An 18,549-nucleotide genomic window follows, 5' to 3' on the forward strand; every position below is an offset into this window, starting at 1 on the left:
ACGAGTGCGACGATCAGCATAGCTCTTCTTCCTACTTTGGGCAGTACGCATGCGATCTCGAATAAGAGCAATCTTTTCAGAGGTATCCTTGATGAACTCAGGACCTAAGAATCGATTCTCTCCAACCTCCATCCAACAAACAGGTGATCGACACGGTTGATCGTATAACGCCTCAAAAAGGGCCATCCCAATAGTCTTCTGGAAACTATTGTTATAAGCAAACTCCACAAGTGGCAAATATTCCTCCCAGTGGCCCTTGAAATCCAGAACACACGACCGAAGCATATCTTCCATAATCTGATTCACCCTCTCAGTCTGTCCGTCAGTCTGAGGATGATAAGCAGTACTAAGGTGTAACTCCGTACCTAAAGCCTGCTGAAAACTCTTCCAAAATCCAGATACAAAGCTCGAATCCCTGTCCGATATAATAGACAATGGAATGCCATGTAACTTCACAATCTCTGAAATGTAAAGCCTCGCCAACTGCTCCGAAGTGTAGTCAGTGCAAATAGGCAAGAAATGAGCTGACTTGGTCAACCTATCCACAATGACCCATATGGAATTATGCCCTTTGAAAGAATTTGGCAACCCTTCCACAAAATCCATAGATATGCTCTCCCATTTCCACTCCGGAATTGGTAGTGGCTGTAGAGTTCCTGGTGGCCTCTGATGATCAATCTTAACCATCTGACAAGTACTACACTGAGAAACAAAAAGAGCAATGTCCCTCTTCATACCTGCCCACCAAAACTGCTGCTTCATATCTTGATACATCTTATCGCCTCCTGGATGAACAGAGAACTCAGAGTGGTGAGTCTCAGTCATCACATCCTTCCTCAAACCATCAGCAGAAGGTACCACTAAACGTCCCTTGTACCTTAAACCTCCATCAGCCCCAACAAAGTAGAATGGAACCTCTCCGAAAACTATCTTTGCGATCCTGTCACCACACTGCTGATCGGTGAGTTGTGCTTGTAAAACCTTGCGAATGATGGAAGGTGTAACCACCATGCAAGCCATAAAAGCGTCTGACAACCCATCTACATTCTTCAAATCATTTCACTCAGTAGTGAATAGAGCAGAAAGACTACCAACAGGTCGGCGACTGAGTGCATCCGCCACCACATTCGCTTTCCCTGGATGGTACTGTATACAAAAATGATAGTCTTTTACAAACTCCAACCATCTGCGCTGTCTCATATTTAGCTCCCGCTGAGTGAACAAGTACTGCAGACTCTTGTGATCACTGAATAATCTGAAGGACTCACCCAACAGATAATGCCTCCAAATACGCAAAGCAAAAACCACTGCTGCCAACTCCAAATCATGTGTTGGATAATTAAGCTCATGAGGCTTAAGTTTCCGAGATCCATAAGAAATCGGTCGCTCCTCCTGCATCAATACACATCCAAGACCCTGCAACGAAGCATCCGTGTAAACAAGATATTCTATCCCGCTCTGCGGAGTAGCCAGAACCGGTGCAGAAGTCAGCTTTTTTTTCAGCTCATCAAAAGCTCGCTGACAGTGTTCATCCCATACGAACTGTACACCCTTCTTGGTCAGATGAGTGAGTGGTCCTACTATCTTGGAGAACCCCTGGATGAACCTCCTGTAATATCCTGCCAGACCAAGAAAACTCCGAATCTCAGTAGGTGATGTAGGCTGTCCCCACTCAACCACCGCTGAAACCTTGGCCGGATCCACTGCTATCCCCTTTTCTGACACCACGTGACCCAGAAATTTCACCTCCCGCTGCCAAAATTCACACTTCTCGAACTTGGCATATAACTGGTGCTCACAAAGCGTCTGCAAGATTATGCGAAGATGTCTAGCATGATCGTCCTCCGACTGAGAATAGATCAAGATGTCATCAATAAAGACAATAACAAACTGATCCAAATAAGCCCGGAAGACTCTATTTATTAAGTCCATGAATACTGCAGGTGCATTAGTCGTCCCAAACGGCATAACACGAAACTCATAAGAACCATATCTCGTGAGAAATGCTGTCTTAGGACTATCCTGCTCCCTAACCCTCAGCTGATGATACCCAGAACGCAGATCAATCTTGGAGAAGTATGTGGCTCCCCTTAACTGATCAAATAAGTCATTAATCCTGGGCAAAGGATACTTGTTACGAATCGTAACCTTGTTCAACTCCCTGTAATCTATACACAGACGAAGCGAACCATCCTTCTTCTTCACAAATAAAACCGGTGTTCCCCAAGGTGATGTACTCCTACGAATAAAACCCTGGCTGAGTAACTGCTGAATATGATCCCTCAGCTCTCTCATCTCTACTGGTGCCATCCTATAGGGTGCCCTAGCAATAGGCGCAGTGCCTGGAGCTAAGTCTATCACAAAATCGATCCCGTGACTAGGTGGCAACCCTGAAATCTCCTGAAATACATCCGGGAAATCCTGTACAATCGGTATGTTATCCAATGACACAGTAATCCCCTCCTTATTTTCCTCCTCCACATGGAACAGATAGGTGCTACCGCCCCCTTTAGAACGTGGCATAGCTACTACATACATATCCTGACCAGGTATGGTAAAAATAATAAATCTATCAAAGCAATCAACTTGAGCACGGTAGTGAGACAACCAATCCATCCCAAGTATTACATCATAAGTGTACATGTCCAGGACCAGTAGATTGGCTAGAAATCTGAGTCTGCCAATATCTAATGTCACAGGCGCATCACTCTCATGTATAATAGCTGTATCACCCAATGGTGTAGAAATACCCTGAGGTCTAGTGCATACCCTCGTCCTCATCCTAGATAAAGTAACAAAAGTCCTAGCTACAAATGAGTGTGTAGCACCTGTATCAAATAAAACACGTCCATGCAAACCATGAATAGGAAACTTACCCTCAATAGTTTGAGGTGCCTGAACATCCTGTGGCATGGGGTTATACACCCTGCCATAGTGCAACTGCTGTGGTGCCTGTCCCTGAGTCTGCGGCGGTGCCGGTAAAGCCAGATGTGTCTGTCCCTGAATCCGTGGAACCTGTGGAGCTGGTAGAGGCACTGGCGCCTTCTGTCCCTGCTTCACATACTGTCCCTGTCCCTGTCCTGCTTTAGGACACTGCCTGGTGGTATGACCATACTCTCCACAAGTGTAACAATTACCCTGGAAAGTACCAAATGGCCTCCTCTGTCGGTTAGCCTGTGGCTGACCCTGTCCTGCCTGTGGTCCCCCATTCTGTTGCCTCTGAATAGGTGCCCCATTCTGGTGAGCATCTGAACCACCCTTGTGCTTCTTCCAAGGCTGTTGTCCTTGGAACTTGCCTTTGTTATTCTGCCGGTGACCATTTCCGTTCCCCTTTTCAGCTGACTGATTAGTAGAGTCTTTATCACCTCGCTTCTCACCACGAGCCTGTCTGATGTCCACAGTCAACTGATACTGTTGTAGAGCGACGTCTACCACCTGAGCATAGGTAGTATAGGCTGGACTACCTGTAATAGCTCTCTTGATAGACCACATCAGTCCCTTGACGAAACTGTTGCGCTTCTTCTCCTCTGTATCCACCTCCTCCGGTGCAAAGAGAGACAAGCGTGTGAACTGCTGCTCATACTCCGCCACTGTCATGTTTCCCTGCTGCAGATTTAGAAACTCGGTCTTCATAGCTGCCCTGACTGCATAGGGAAAATATTTCTCGTCAAAGCGAGCATTGAACTCATCATAAGACAATGTCATCCTCTCCTCTAAGGTGGTAACTGACTCCCACCACTGTAGTGCATCCCCAACTAGCTTGAAAGTAGCAAATATCTGCTTCTGAACCTCCGTGCACTGAACCAAACGAAGATGACGCTCAATGTCCTGTTTCCACTGGTGAGCTGCTCTCGCATCGGTTGAGCCTGAGAATACAGGTGGACTCCCCTTTGTGAAAGAGCTCCTAGCCTTTCCCCAAGAATCCATCTGAACCACTGGTGCTGGTACAGGTGCCTGCTGAACCTGTGGTTGGCTCCGGAGTACAGCTGTTACCCCAGCCTCTATAGCCCGAGCAACAAGGTCATTGAGGTGTGGAGGAATCTCTGGATCTTTGACCCGACCCTGAGCTCGTTGAACTTCCTCCTGCTCCTCCTGAAACCCTGGCATTTGTTGCTCTTCTTCCATTTGCCGACGTTGTAGACGTTCCTGCTGTCTATGTGCCGCTCTCCTCTGTCGACTGTTCATGTTCTGTCCTCTTCCAGTGTTAACCATGCTGTTAACATAGAAAAACAGACATCAGTACGAGTTTAAACGAACCGTAAAAGAATTCAACAAATCCTAAACATGAGCTCGATATATAAAAACGCTACGTGGAAGTCTTAATACGAAACGTCCTAGAGACACTTGAACCTGGAGTACTCTGATACCAACTGTGATACTCCTCGGATCTGAGACACGGGTTGATCAGGCCCAGGCCCAAACCCGAGGTAATATCAAACAATTAAAGTATTTTAAAACGAACACAGACGACAAAAAGAAACAATAAAGATAGAATAAAGCTGAAAGAAAATAATAATAATAAAACCCTCCATGTGTAATTGAAATAATAAAACTCCAATCCTCCCAAAATTTCAAGGTTACAATTTGGGAATCCACTGATGGACCCCTAACCAAAAGTTCAACTGAAACTGAAAACTGAAAATAGATAATGCTAAAAACATCGAGAGAAGTCCTACGTAATCAGATGAAGGTGAGACTATCCTCGACAAGCACGATCAAGCTCTAAGGCTGGAACCGTCCTGTACCTGAAAAGAATAATGAAGGAGTGGGTCAGACCCACGAGCAAGTTCTAATCTAACTGCAATCCATACAGTGACCCGATACGCAGATACACCGTAGACACCTCACAATATCTATCTAGTCCATACGTATAAATATATCCACACTAAGGGACATTCACTAGTCTATAATAGGGGTCTCAACCTCAATAAAAGGCAACATGCGAATACGCACCCAAAGGTGGGCATGAGTACCTAGACCTAACAGGGTACACCTCTACCTATTATGACCAGTTACGCATCCACTGCATATATGCACCCTAACCAATGAGTCTGAGACTCAAGCTCCACTCGTGGTACCATAAACATATATATAAAATCCGTCCAAATCCAGGGTATGTAATTCAACAATAATTTAAACTGACATATAATAAACCAACTAGTTAGTCACTCAACTTATTCAGTTGATATGACTTAACTACCATCCGTTAATCCAGGAAGTCATCCAACTTGGTTACAGCTGATCTGACTTTGTCATAATTAGGATTTTGATATCTTTCAATCCATTCCATTAATCCAATAGGTTAGGTTTATGCGTTTTGAGCTAAACCGTCCCTAATATGTCACTGTCCATACCGGTACATACAATCCTCCATATCCATGTAAATTACAACATATTTAGCAGTTCAATAATTTACAGACCAAAAACCACCATCCAAATAATTGCAGAAAAGTATTTAAGATTTCAGCAATTTAAATCCCAAAATTAAACCATGTAGTTGCCGGAAACATTTTAATAGTTTACACAACTAGCATCCAAAGCATGCATAGACCCAATCCAATATATCAATGACTCTATAATGCATTTAGAACAAATTCTATAATCTTATTATAGTCCAACAAATTGCTAAATTAACCTAAACAATTTATTCCGTCCCATCCGATAATAGTGTATTAAGTTATACGCTTTTATACTGTTTTATCTTTTACCGTAGAGACTTAAACCATGCATCAACTAGTTTAATCACACTTAAAATCAAGTAATCAAATCCTCTGTAAAGTCCCCACAATCCATTAGGAATATCCAAAAGCTCAAACAGTGCCCAGAATACCAAACAGTACCTTAAAAACTAAAAAATAAAATAAAATAAAATCGTAAATTAGAGAGGGAGCCTGCTCCAAATTTTGGGAGCAGGCTCTTTCAGCCTAGAGCTGGCTCTAGGAGTCCTTAGAGCCGGCTCTACTTGTTGTGGGAGCCGGCTCCCACATCCATAGAGCCGGCTCTCACCTCCTTTGAGAGCCTCTATTCCCCGTTGCTTCGTTTCAGTCCGTCTGCTTCCTCTCTGATCAGTTCCTACCACTCCGTTGGTTTCTAAAACTAATCTTAGGAGTCTTAATTTAGTCTAGAAGCATCCCCCAAGGTTGTTTACAATAATTTTGAAAACAATCACAGAATTTAATCAAGCCACTTAAACTAGCATGCTTGGAAAAGCAACACTGTAAACAATTTGCAATATCAGTTATGATCCAACCATCTGTTTCTCTTCACCCCTGCACCCAGGAGTCTTATATCATCCCAATAACATCTCCATGATCCGTTTACAGAAGATAAAAACAAGTGTGATAATTAAAACTACAACAGAGTTTAACATGCTTTATTGAATAGAACTGAAACAAACATGCACCACCTGTAAACATATTTGATTTTCGAGCAACTTGATCATCAACAGAGCATATAATAAACACGTAAGTTTCAATTATTAATTAGTTCATCCCTAGAGATAATCTAAGTGCACAGAACACGAGCCAAGGGAAGGAGGAAGATAAGAACTTGCCTTTGAGTTTCAGACTTGAAACTCTAAGTTCCCAGTTTCTGTATTGCCCGTTCAATTCCCCACTGCTGTTCCACAAACCCACGTTCCTTCTACCTTGCTCCCACCTATCCTTCCTCTCCTATCTCTCTCTATTCTCCCTCTGTATCCCACGGTCTCTGTTTTTTTTTATTACAGAAATTACATTTAATTATTCTAAAAACCCTAAACCACCGTGACACACATACTTATAGGCTTAATGATTAAACCCTAATCCATGTATAACTCGGCCCATAAAAACCTAGGTTATACTCACTGTCGGCTCATAAAGCTATCTAGGTTATAAGATACTCGGTTTAATACAGTAACTGATACTAATTTAGTCTATAATTTAATCTAATTAAAATATTTAAATAAACCAATTACACATTAGAAAGACCAAACCAATCCAAATACAGAAAACAAGAAATAATTAACAAAAAGAAAATTCATAATTAAACAATAAATGCCAGTTAAACAATTAAAACACTTAAAAAATAAATGTCAATTAAATACATGTCACATAGGTAAACAATTAAATAAAATAATTAAACCAAAGAAAATAATTAAACCAAATAATCACGCAAAAATACAATAAAAATAATAAATAAATGCCGAGACTATCCTTTTAAAATTAGGGGTATTACATTAAATGAGTCCACATAGCACCGAACAAATGGCGAAGGTTACAAACAATGCTACCGAACACACTAGCTGCCCAAATAAGTCAATAAAAACTGCTGAAGACACGACAAAGGCGAGAACAATGCTACCGAACACATCGGCGGCCCAAAAAAGACGATAAAAACTACCGAAGACACGGCAAAGGCGAAGAACATTACTGCCGAACAAACCGGTAGCCCAAATAAGTCACAAATAGCATCGAGAAACCCTCAGCAACATGTAAGATGCTAAGAAATTAGGCTTTGATACCATGTTGTCATGCATAAAACAGAAGTGAAGAGCGAAATGAAATACAAAGAACACAAGGATATTACGTGATTCAACCACTAGGGCCTACATCCACGGCACAAAGAGCCCAAAGGGCCACATCACTTTATAATATATTCTCTCTTAATCTTTGTATACCATGATCACCTCTATTTATAGGCGAAAGAATAGAGGTGATAAATATGGAAAATACATTAATGGAAGATTTCTAAAATCAATACCATAAATCACTCCAATCAATATTTTATCATAGGTTAAAATCTCTCCAATGATATTCTCATATCAAATATTTTGTCAAGGAGTAATTTAAGGGTTCCTATAATAATTTTTTTAAATATAACATCTTCTAACAATAAGTCATAATTCCAAACTAAAGTGAGTTGAAAAAAATAAGTAAAATATATTCAAGCTATGTTTGGCTGGCATGGAATTGGAATTAGTGGGATTAAAGAAAAGCAACTCAAAAAATTGAACCAAATTTTTCTTCAATTCCACCAATTTCAATTCCAAGGGTCCACTTCCATGCCGCCAAACACATCCTCAGATGACAAATCAGAGATCACAGGGTAATGTATCATACATAATGTCACAGCCCATGATTCTCGAAAATGCTAATGCATTAAAGTGGCAAGGTCCTCGGCAAGTGCTTGCACTAAAAGTAAAGAAACTGATGAAGTATGAAGGAAGCATTAAAAACTTCATGCCCAGGCAGTTTCATGTCTAAGCATTGTCTGTTATTCTTCTCTTGGGAGTCAAATCCTTAAAATTTATGGATTACGTTGAATGACAAGAAATCCGTGTAAGATAGCTGGCAAGAAAAATAAGCCAAGATGATTTGGCTGATAATTAAGACTAATACATATTTCACTCTGCACCTAAGTTATAAACTCAAGTGTTGTATTTCAAGTCCCTTATGGCATGCAACTCCAATAAGGTTAAAAAGAGGGCCTTCTTTGGTAGCTAAAGGTTGCTAAGCATAGCCATCTTCACATCATCATTTTCACAGGATACCTACTAAAGTTACTAAAATGACATAACACTTGGTATCCATTTCTATCTACATAACATATTATGATTTTTGAGCTGTTTATGAGAATATAAAGCTTCCACTTACCCTCAAATTATAGTGCATAGATTGGCAGAGAATAGTTTTCCAAATAGAACTGGGTTTGAAATCAAAAGGTATAATTTTTTTTCCCTTTATTATTTAGTTATCATCCTTCATGAAACACTCATAATTGATAAACACACTTATTCTGTTCTCATAAAGCAAATACATAATCTTTCTCTAATGAAACCTTCTATCTATGCTTGCAACCAACAGGAAATTTTCATCAGTGCACATCCTCTAATGGGGACTACAATCACTTTAACATTTTTAGGTTAACACAAAAAACTAAACCCACAGGCCCTCCAAATTCCTTATTTAGCAGTGGCATGTTATAGTTTAGTATATATAATCACATCACAAAAGATTCTTCTCATTGTGAACTAAATTTCAGCATATGTCCTTTTCTACCACTACTTAAACCAAGGTATCCAATAAGTTTTATGCTTTCTCTACCTAAGCATCAATTAGTACAATAATTTTTATAAACAATATGTCAATAGCATAATGACTATCATAATTCCACTTCCATGCTAACATGGATCTAGCAAGATTGAATTTGTTACTAAAATGATGGAACACAATATATCTGTCAGATTTTTTATTACATTATGCTGGACAGAAGAGGCTAACTAGAAGCATGGTAGGTTCACTCTGCAAATGAGAATGCAGATTGAAGAAAAATTATGTTGGTCAAGATAGATATTTATAATAGTTTTTGGGATTCTGCCTTAATTGTGATCTCAGCAATATCACATTGTACTGTCTTCTCCAAAAAAATTGTTTGTTAATTTTAAAGGCACACAACTTAAAAGAATTGACAAACTCTAGTACATAACTCCTTGAAATAATATCAGACTACCCTGAGGGGTAAAAGACTTATTATGTAGAAGTTACTGCAGTAGAAAGAATTGTGTATCTCTATAGGAGAACAGGCCTACATCCACGGCAAAGACATGATAAATAAATGTGAAAGAACACCAACAGCCTTAATGGAATACATGCTTCAGTAACATGACAAGGGAAGGAACAGAAAAGAACATCAGTATTTTCAAATGAAACAAGATTCATGCAAACATGATCATATAAGTGGTTGCATCCGCAAGAAAAGAAGTTGCATTGTCCATGTTGTGGGTGTTACAAGTATGAAGGAAAAAACAAAAAGAACATGGATTGGAGCAGTGAGGAATAACATGGTTGATTACTGAGCAGGGAAAAAAGGAGGAAAAAATGACATGGCTCAAAAGGACATATGGCCCTAGAATAAAGAGAGTGGCAAAATAAGATTTTTGTAGATGACCCATAAAGGGATAAAGCACATTCATTTGAGTTGCAGATACCATCGCAAGTATCAGATGAAGATATAAAAGAAGAATATACAATAAACAGATATAGTTCAAATATTCAGTATAACATTACTGTTCGGTGATACGAACCAAGACTTGGGTACTAGATAAGAGCAGAGTGAATACAAACCATTTGGAGAATGTATGCTCAAGTGAATTGGAATATTAGAGATTTGCTTAGACTTCCCAGTTATACAATCTATTTCATCTTGGATCTTCTTACGCACAGTAGCTGCATAAGCAAAAATAAATAAATAAAATTAGTGTTCATCAATAAATGCAGAACTGTATTTCAAATCAGTTATAAAACTTTACTACGTATTCAAACAAAGGAGAGTAAAGATAATTATAGAGCACGCCTAGCTTCATAAACTTGGAAGAAAAAAAGTCACTGCTGAATACAGTCCGATAAGCAGAATCATTTCAGGATGATATTACTTGAGAAAAAGGAAAAAATGATGCCAGTCATTCGGAAGTTTCCTACATAAGCTGATTTATGAGTTTATCCGCTTAATTGATTCAGGTGTTCATTAAGAGTTTCCTCCATCAGAATATTAACAGAACAGGGATGAGAGACTCAGTGGATTCATTACATATACTGGAATAGACAAGATAAATCAGTGATGAATAATGACAAATGTCAAGTGATTAAATCTTGTGCCATCACCAGAATCAAACCTCTAACTCCTAAGTATTGTAATTTTGTAATAACTGGAAAATAGATCAAAGATATAGAAATACTAGACTGGTTTATTATAATTGCAACGAAAATATGGACCAAGAAAAAAAAAATGAGGTAGTGAAGGAGTAGAAATATAAAAAGAAGAAAGAAAAGAGAAATATGTAAAATGTTTGAATGAGATTTAATAATATGTAAAGGCTTGAATGATATCAATCACTCATTCATAACTCTAGCATTTATAGATAAAAGAAGAGCACATACTCATATTACAAGAAAATAAATTAAATCAAATCTAAATCAAATATCTGCTAATATGGTAAGTCATTCCATAAATCATGGCTATCATATATGCTAACATATGCATAAGCAAATCTATGTTAATATGGTAAGTCATTCCATAAATAGTGGCTATCATATATGCTAACACTCCCCCTCAAGTTGGCACGTGGATATCTTTTTTTTTTTTATAAGTAAGATTTTATTGAAAACATTCAAAAGGGGAGCAGAACCCAAAGAAACAAAAGGGCCAAATGGCGCCTTAGTCCTTCAAAGAGGCCAAAAAAACAATAATCTACTCCGTAAATCTATAATCTCTCCCTGAGACCCAACAAAAAAGAGTGAAAATAATAGAGAACTTAAGCACAGAAATAGGTTTCTTTTTTCCATCAAAATATCTCCTATTTCTCTCGAGCCAAATACACCACCAAATACAAAGAGGCGTAGCCCTCTAAGCATCCTGAATGAGAGCCCCAACAGAGACGCCTCTCCAAGCCTCAATCAACCCTCTAGAGGAACAAGACATAACCCAATTGACCCCAAATAATCCAAGCATCAAATCCCAAGAGTCTCTGGCCATGCTGCAATGTAAAAGAAGGTGATCAACTGTCAACTCATCACACAAGTACATATAACAATAATTAACCATCACCTGATTTCTCCTCCTCAAATTATCCTGGGTTAAAATCTTACCCAGGACGGAAGTCCAAGCAAAGAAGGCGACCTTGAAGGGAGCCTTAGAACACCAAATAGACTTCCAGAGGAAAGGGTCTTCGAAAACAACCGGAAGGCACCTGAAAAAGGACCTAACCTCGAAACGACCCTGCAAGTTAGGAACCCAGAACCAACAATCCAACTCACCAAAAGTGATCACCTGGCTATACAGAAGCTCCAAAAAATGAGAAACATCCTCAATCTCCCAATCCTGAAAGTGTCTCCTGAACTGAACATCCTAAGTCAGTCTCCCGTTATCAAGGTGATAACAGTCAACCACCATGGCCTGTCAGTGAGAAGCAATCCTATAGAGCCGTGGGAAAGCGAGAGCAAGAGGAAGCTCCCCACACCAAAGATCCTTCCAAAAATTGATCCTCCTACCATCCTTGATCCGAAAACGAACATGCTTGCAGAAATCATCCCAACCCCTCCGAATGTAAGTCCAAACCCCCACCCCCCTTTGGACCACGCAACTCAAGAGAGCACCACCCACCACTGCTTTCCCCAAACTTGCTTGCAATAACTCTCCTCCAAAGCCAATGCCTCTCAATCCCAAACCTCCAGAGCCATTTACCAAGGAGAGCCTTATTTAAAGGCAACAACCTCCTTAACCCTAAGCCTCCATTCTAAATTAGACGACACACATGCTCCCACCGAACCAGATGATACTTGAACTCCTCTCCTCCCCCCCCCCCCCCCAAAAGAAAGTTGCACTGCAATCTCTCAATTCTCCTAACCACTGAAGAAGGAATCTGAAACAGAGAGATGAAATAAGTAGGAGGGCTAGAAAGGGTGCTCTTAATCAGAGTAACCCGAACCCCTTGGAAAGGTACTGCTTTTTCTAACCCACCAACCTCCTCTCGAATCTATCCACAACTGGATCCCAGCTCCCCACATATCTCGAAGGGCCTCCCAAAGGCAATCCTAAGTAAGAAATGGGAAAAGAGCCAGTGCAACATCCAAGGATCTGAGCAAACATCTCAATCTCAGGAACATCCCCAACAGGCACAAGAAGGCTCTTGCCAACATTCACCTTAAGACCAGAAACAACTTGGAACCAAATCAAAACGCATCTCAAATATCTCAACTGGGACACGTTCGCATCACAAAGCACTAGAGTATCATCCGCAAACATCAAATGGGAATCTCCAGTTGACTAGCAACATCCCTGCCCACCTGAAAACCTCTTAAAAAACCCAACTTCACAGCCTTCTTCAGTAATCTGCTAAGAGCCTCCATCACAAAAAGGAACAAGAAAGGAGAAAGTGGTTCCCCTTGTCTCAAGCCCCTCGAGCTAGAGAAAAAATCCGTCGGAGCTCCATTCATAAGGACAGAGAACCGAGCGCTAGAAATGCAGAAGAGAATCCATCTCCTCCAACGCCCACCAAACCCCATCCTCTCTAGTAAGTAGAGAAGGAAGCTCTAACTCACATGGTCATACGCCTTTTCAATATCCAGCTTTCAAAGAACACCTGAAACTCTGCTACTCAAATGGGAATCCACACATTCACTAGCAATAAGAACTGAATCCAAAATCTGACGACCTCCCACAAAGGCATTCTGAGAGTCAGAAATGACGCCATCCATAACCTTCCTCAACCTAGAGGCTAAGAGTTTCGCAATCAACTTGTAAAAACATCCCACCAAACTAATAGGGCAAAAATCCCGAACATCTATTGCCTCTCCCTTCTTCGGAATAAGAGCAATAAAAGTGGCATTCAAACTTTTCTCAAAAGAGTCCTGAACATGGAAGGTATGAAAAGAGCCCATCACCTCCTCATGGACCACCTCCCAACACTCCAAAAGGAATCTCATAGAAAAACCATCAGGACTAGGGGCTTTATCCCCATTACAGCTCTTCAAAGCATAAAAAACTTCCTCTTCTGAAAATGGCTCTTCCAAAACAGAGCACTCCACACTCAAAATAGAGTCAAAGTGAAGCCCATTAAGCAAAGGTCGCCAACCAGCTAGTTCAGTGAACAACTTCGAAAAGTAATAAGAAAAACCCTTACAAATCTCTTCCTCTTTACTGAACATCACCCCATCCACCCGAATCTTCCCAATATGATTGCCCCTTCTATGAACATTGGCAAGTCTATGAAAAAATTTAGTGTTATTGTCACCTTCCTTGAGCAACAAAGCTCTAAACTTCTGTCTCCATGAAATCTCTTCCATAACAGCGATCTCAGCAAACTCTGCTTGACACGCCACCCTCCTAAGCTTCAATGGAACCTTCAAAAGACCCTGACTAGAAAACCCTAAGCCCGAAGTCACATATTCTCAAATCTAAAAGGGGATCTTCTACTACGCAACCCACCACAATCTAACATCAACGGAACATGATCAGACAAAGGGCGAGCCAATATGGCCTAAACAACATCAGAAAACTTCTACTCCCAATCACTCGACAACAGGAATCTATCAAGACGAGAAATAGTAGGAGGAAATCGACCACTGGACCAAGTGAAAGGCCCACCCACCAAAGGCAAATCAAACAAACAAAAAGCATCAATAAACTCTGAGAAGGACATTATGTCAGCCGTCCACCTGCCCCCTGTCGACCTCTCAAAAGGGGAATGCACAATATTGAAATCCCCCCCGATACACCAAGGCAACGATCATCGCCTACGAATCTCCCCCAACTCCTCCGAAGGCCCATAGACTCCAGAAAAAACCCAACGAAAACCATCCTCCACAATAGACAGAACACAGGACGCCGAGAAAAGCCTAACTTGAGAGTCCAACAAAGAGATCCACCAGTTATCCCATATAATCAGGATACCACCCGAAGAGCCAATAGCATCCAAAGCAAACCACTCCACAAATCTCCCTCCCCACAAACTTCGAGCAATCACATCCTTCATCGAGGCAATCTTGGTTTCTTGCAGACACACAACATGACCACCCGTTTTCCGAATCACCGATTTTACCATTTTTCTTCTAGCTGGGTCGTTGAGACCCCGGACATTCCATGAAAGAATTTGTAGCTTCATAGGGAAACAGTAGAGTTGACAGTCTCACCCCTCCTTCTACTGGCCCTCTCCTTAGCCCCCCTCCTCCTTCTTTCATAAGTAACGAGAGTCGAGGGGCTTGGAACCCCCCTCCCCTCTCTCTCCACTGGGATACTCCCTCTACTTCCCATTCTATCAGCAAACTGAGCATTAAGAACATCAAGGAATAAACTTGTTGCCTCCTCCATCCGACCCTCAAAAGAAACACCCAAAAGGGAACCTACCTCAACTCCTTTTTCCCTCACCTAATCATCTTCCAAATCAGCTATCCCTACATCAAACCCAGTTCCTTCCGCAAAAATCCCATCCGGTCTAACAACAGCCAAAGGGGTAAGCAAATCAAAATCAGACTCACATCCGTTCCACAAAACCATACCCAAATCCCCATGAACAGAGGAACACGACCCATCCTCCCCATTCTCAACAGATGACAAAGTTGGAGAGCAGCTAGAGAGCGAGGTTGTAATAACCTGAATTTTTAGGATTTTAATTTATATTTCTTTCATGATGATTTTTTAGTTGTTAAGATTGAATATTGAATTAATTGGAGATTTATCCACTTGATTTAATGGGAAAGGGATGAGAGAGGAAGGAGTTTGAAATAGGTTTTGTTGCATGTGATTTATTTTATTTAATTTTGGTTTTGTTTATTGTGTGTGTGTGTATATATATATATATATAATATGCTTGTGTCTGATGGAGAAGATGCTGAAGTGATGAGAATGAAAGAGAGAATTTTGGTAATGTATTCGCGGGGCCCACGAGGAGATAATGTGTTGGATTTTGTTTTTGTTTCATTTATGTGTGTGTGTGTGTATATATATATATATATATATATATATATATATATATATATATATATATATTGTTTTGTTTGCTGAAGAGAGAAGTAAAGGTGTTGCAACCTGCCAGCCAAGAAAAGAAAGAAAAGATTGGAAAGGTAGTGGGTAGGACCCACTTGGAAGCTTTTTGGCAACTTTTGACTTTGGTTATTGTTGCACATGGGTTTGTTGGAGAAAAGGTGACTGTGTTGATAAAGATAAGGAAAGAAAAAATGAAAAGAGAAATGGGTTGTTCACGTGGTTGATTGACTGTCGTTTGTTTGATAATGATGGAGATAAGAAAGTGGGTGGCGGAAGGAAAAGAAAAAGGTGGGCTGGCCAAAATGAGAAGAAAATTGAAAAGGGGAAATTGTAATGATTTTGGTGGAGCCCACAAGGATTTATTTTGCCAAAAATCTTGAGCTTCACGTGGGTGGTCTGATGGAGTGAAGATTTTGTATTGGAAAAGTAAGTGAAGTTTTACTTGGGCTTGAATTGTGCACGTGGGTTTGTTGGCTGATTTTTTTGGTGAAGTTGGTGGAATTGCCTATTTAAATGTGTGTTTGTGCCACTGAATAAAAATGAGATAGAAAAAAGAGAAAAATTAGAGGAATACAGAGAGAGACGAGAGTTGCAGAGAGGAGCCGAGAGTTTGAGTACAGAGAGAGAGCCGAGAGGTTGCAGAGGAGGCCAGAGGTTTGAGGACTTGGTGATCAAATGTGGAAAATCTTTTTCAGTGTAGGGTTTTCTATACCTTGAATGGCATCGGGAGATTTTGCTTCAATGGTTTTTATTAAATGTTTTAATTAAATGCATAAGTATTTTGTTTATATACTCACATGAATATGTATATTTTGTGAAGCTGTTTTGTTAAACTTCCATAAAACTCTTGTTATGATTTTTCCTACTGGGACTTTCAGTCTCACCACCCTCCAGTTTTAGGTACCGAAGATGAACGGGGATTGCTAGCTTCGAGCTTAGGGTGAAGAGTCGGCGTTGCAGGATTTATTTTTTTATTTGAAGAATTTTTGTATATTTTTTTAGGAAAATGACTTTGTATAAAAAGAGGGTATTTTTTTTATGATCCTGGGTGTATTTTGATGTATTTGGATTTGTATAAATTAAGGATTTTATTAGAATTTTTGGGTCGCGACAAATGGTATCAGAGCGTGACAAAATGGTATCAGAGCTTGTACCCAGCCGGAAGTGTGAGTGTAGTGATGATGTAGATGGGTGTGAGTGGGCGAGTGTGTAGTACTGGTCAGCTACCATTCATAGCCGGGTGTGTGTGGGCGGATGGCGTTCACTTGCAGCTACTAGGATGGTTGGTTAGTGTGGTTGGGAAGGTAACCCGGGTTTGTTATTGTTTTTTTTTAGTGGGCGGGTGACGCATCGACTAGCTACCACAACAGTTATGGAGTGTGTGGGCGGGTGACTAGCACTGACAGCTACCACGACGTCCTACATATCACAGTATCTCACATTGCCTGGAGTAGGGATTTATGGATTTGGTTTTGTGGATATTGGTGTTTTCGGGTATACGAAGACTGTTGGATCTGAATTTTGGGGACGAAATTCTTTTTAAGTGGTGGAGATTGTGATAACCCAAATTTTTAGGATTTTAATTTATATTTATTTCATGATGATTTTTTAATTGTTAAGACTGAATATTGAATTAATTGGAGATTTATCCACTTGATTTAATGGGAAAGGGATGAGAGAGGAAGGAGTTTGAAATAGGCTTTGGTTGCATGTGATTTATTTTATTTAATTTTGGTTTTGTGCATTGTGTGTATATATATATATAATATGCTTGTGTCTGATGGAGAAGGCGCTGAAGTGATGAGAATGAAAGAGAGAATTTTGGTAATGTATTCGCGGGGCCCACGAGGAGATAATGTGTTGGATTTTGTTTTTGTTTCATTTATGTATATATATATCATATATATATATATATTGTTTTGTTTGCTGAAGAGAGAAGCAAAGGTGTTGCAGCCGAGAAAAGAAAGAAAAGATTGGAAAGGTAGTGGGCGGGACCCACTTGGAAGCTTTTTGGCAACTTTTGACTTTGGCTATTGTTGCACATGGGTTTGTTGGAGAAAAGGTGACTGTGTTGATAAAGATAAGGAAAAAAAAAATTGAAAAGAGAAATGGGTTGTTCACGTGGTTGATTGACTGTTGTTTGTTTGATAATGATGGAGATAAGAAAGTGGGTGGCGTAAGGAAAAAGAAAAAGGTGGGCTGGCCGAAATGAAAAGAAAATTGAAAAGGGGAAATTGTAATGATTTTGGTGGAGCCCACAAGGATTTATTTTTCCAAAAATCTTGAGCTTCACGTGGGTGGTCTGATGGAGTGAAGATTTTGTATTGGAAAAGTAAGTGAAGATTTACTTGGGCTTGAATTGTGTACGTGGGTTTGTTGGCTGATTTTTTTGGTGAAGTCGGTGGAATTGCCTATTTAAATGTGTGTTTGTGCCACTAAATAAAAATGAGATAGAGAAAAGAGAAAAATTAGAGGAATACACAGAGAGACGAGAGTTGCAGAGAGGAGCCGAGAGTTTGAGTACAGAGAGGAGCCGAGAGTTTGAGTACAGAGAGAGAGCCGAGAGGTTGCAGAAGAGACCAGAGGTTTGAGGACTTGGTGATCCAGTGTGGAAAATCTTTTTCAGTATAGGGTTCTCTAACCTTGAATGACATGGGGTGATTTTGCTTCAATGGTTTTTATTAAATGTTTTAATTAAATGCATATGTATTTTGTTTATATAGTCACATGAATATGTATATTTCGTGAAGCTGTTTTGTTAAACTCTATGAAATTCTTGTTATGATTTTTCCTACTGGGACTTTCAGTCTCACCACCCTCCAGTTTTAGGTACCGAAGATGAACGGGGATTGCTAGCTTCGGGCTTAGGGTGAAGAGTCGGCGTTGCAGGATTTATTTTTTATTTGAAGAATTTTTGTATATTTTTTTAGGAAAATGACTTTGTATAAAAAGAGGGTATTTTTTTATGATCCTGGGTGTATTTTGATGTATTTGGATTTGTATAAATTGAGGATTATATTAGAATTTTTG

At 40.0% G+C, this 18,549-nt stretch overlaps 1 protein-coding gene across 1 annotated transcript in view; it reads right to left on the reverse strand.

Annotated features, from left to right (window-relative positions):
* The window catches only part of LOC132304581 (uncharacterized), a 31,145-nt gene extending 18,105 nt beyond the window's left edge, over positions 1-13,040 (reverse strand). The window contains exons 1-4 of the mRNA XM_059802336.1: positions 12,822-13,040; positions 12,500-12,678; positions 11,625-11,754; positions 11,451-11,512 (exon numbers count right to left, since the gene is read on the reverse strand). Coding sequence (XP_059658319.1) covers positions 11,451-11,512; positions 11,625-11,754; positions 12,500-12,678; positions 12,822-13,040 — 590 coding nt within the window. The remainder of the gene's footprint in view (positions 1-11,450; positions 11,513-11,624; positions 11,755-12,499; positions 12,679-12,821) is intronic.
* Positions 13,041-18,549: the final 5,509 nt, after the last annotated feature.

Source organism: Cornus florida, unplaced genomic scaffold (genome assembly GCF_030987335.1).
Source record: "Cornus florida cultivar Cherokee Brave unplaced genomic scaffold, ASM3098733v1 CherokeeBrave_3.0.0_Hap2_Chr04, whole genome shotgun sequence".
Lineage (NCBI taxonomy): Eukaryota > Viridiplantae > Streptophyta > Magnoliopsida > Cornales > Cornaceae > Cornus > Cornus florida.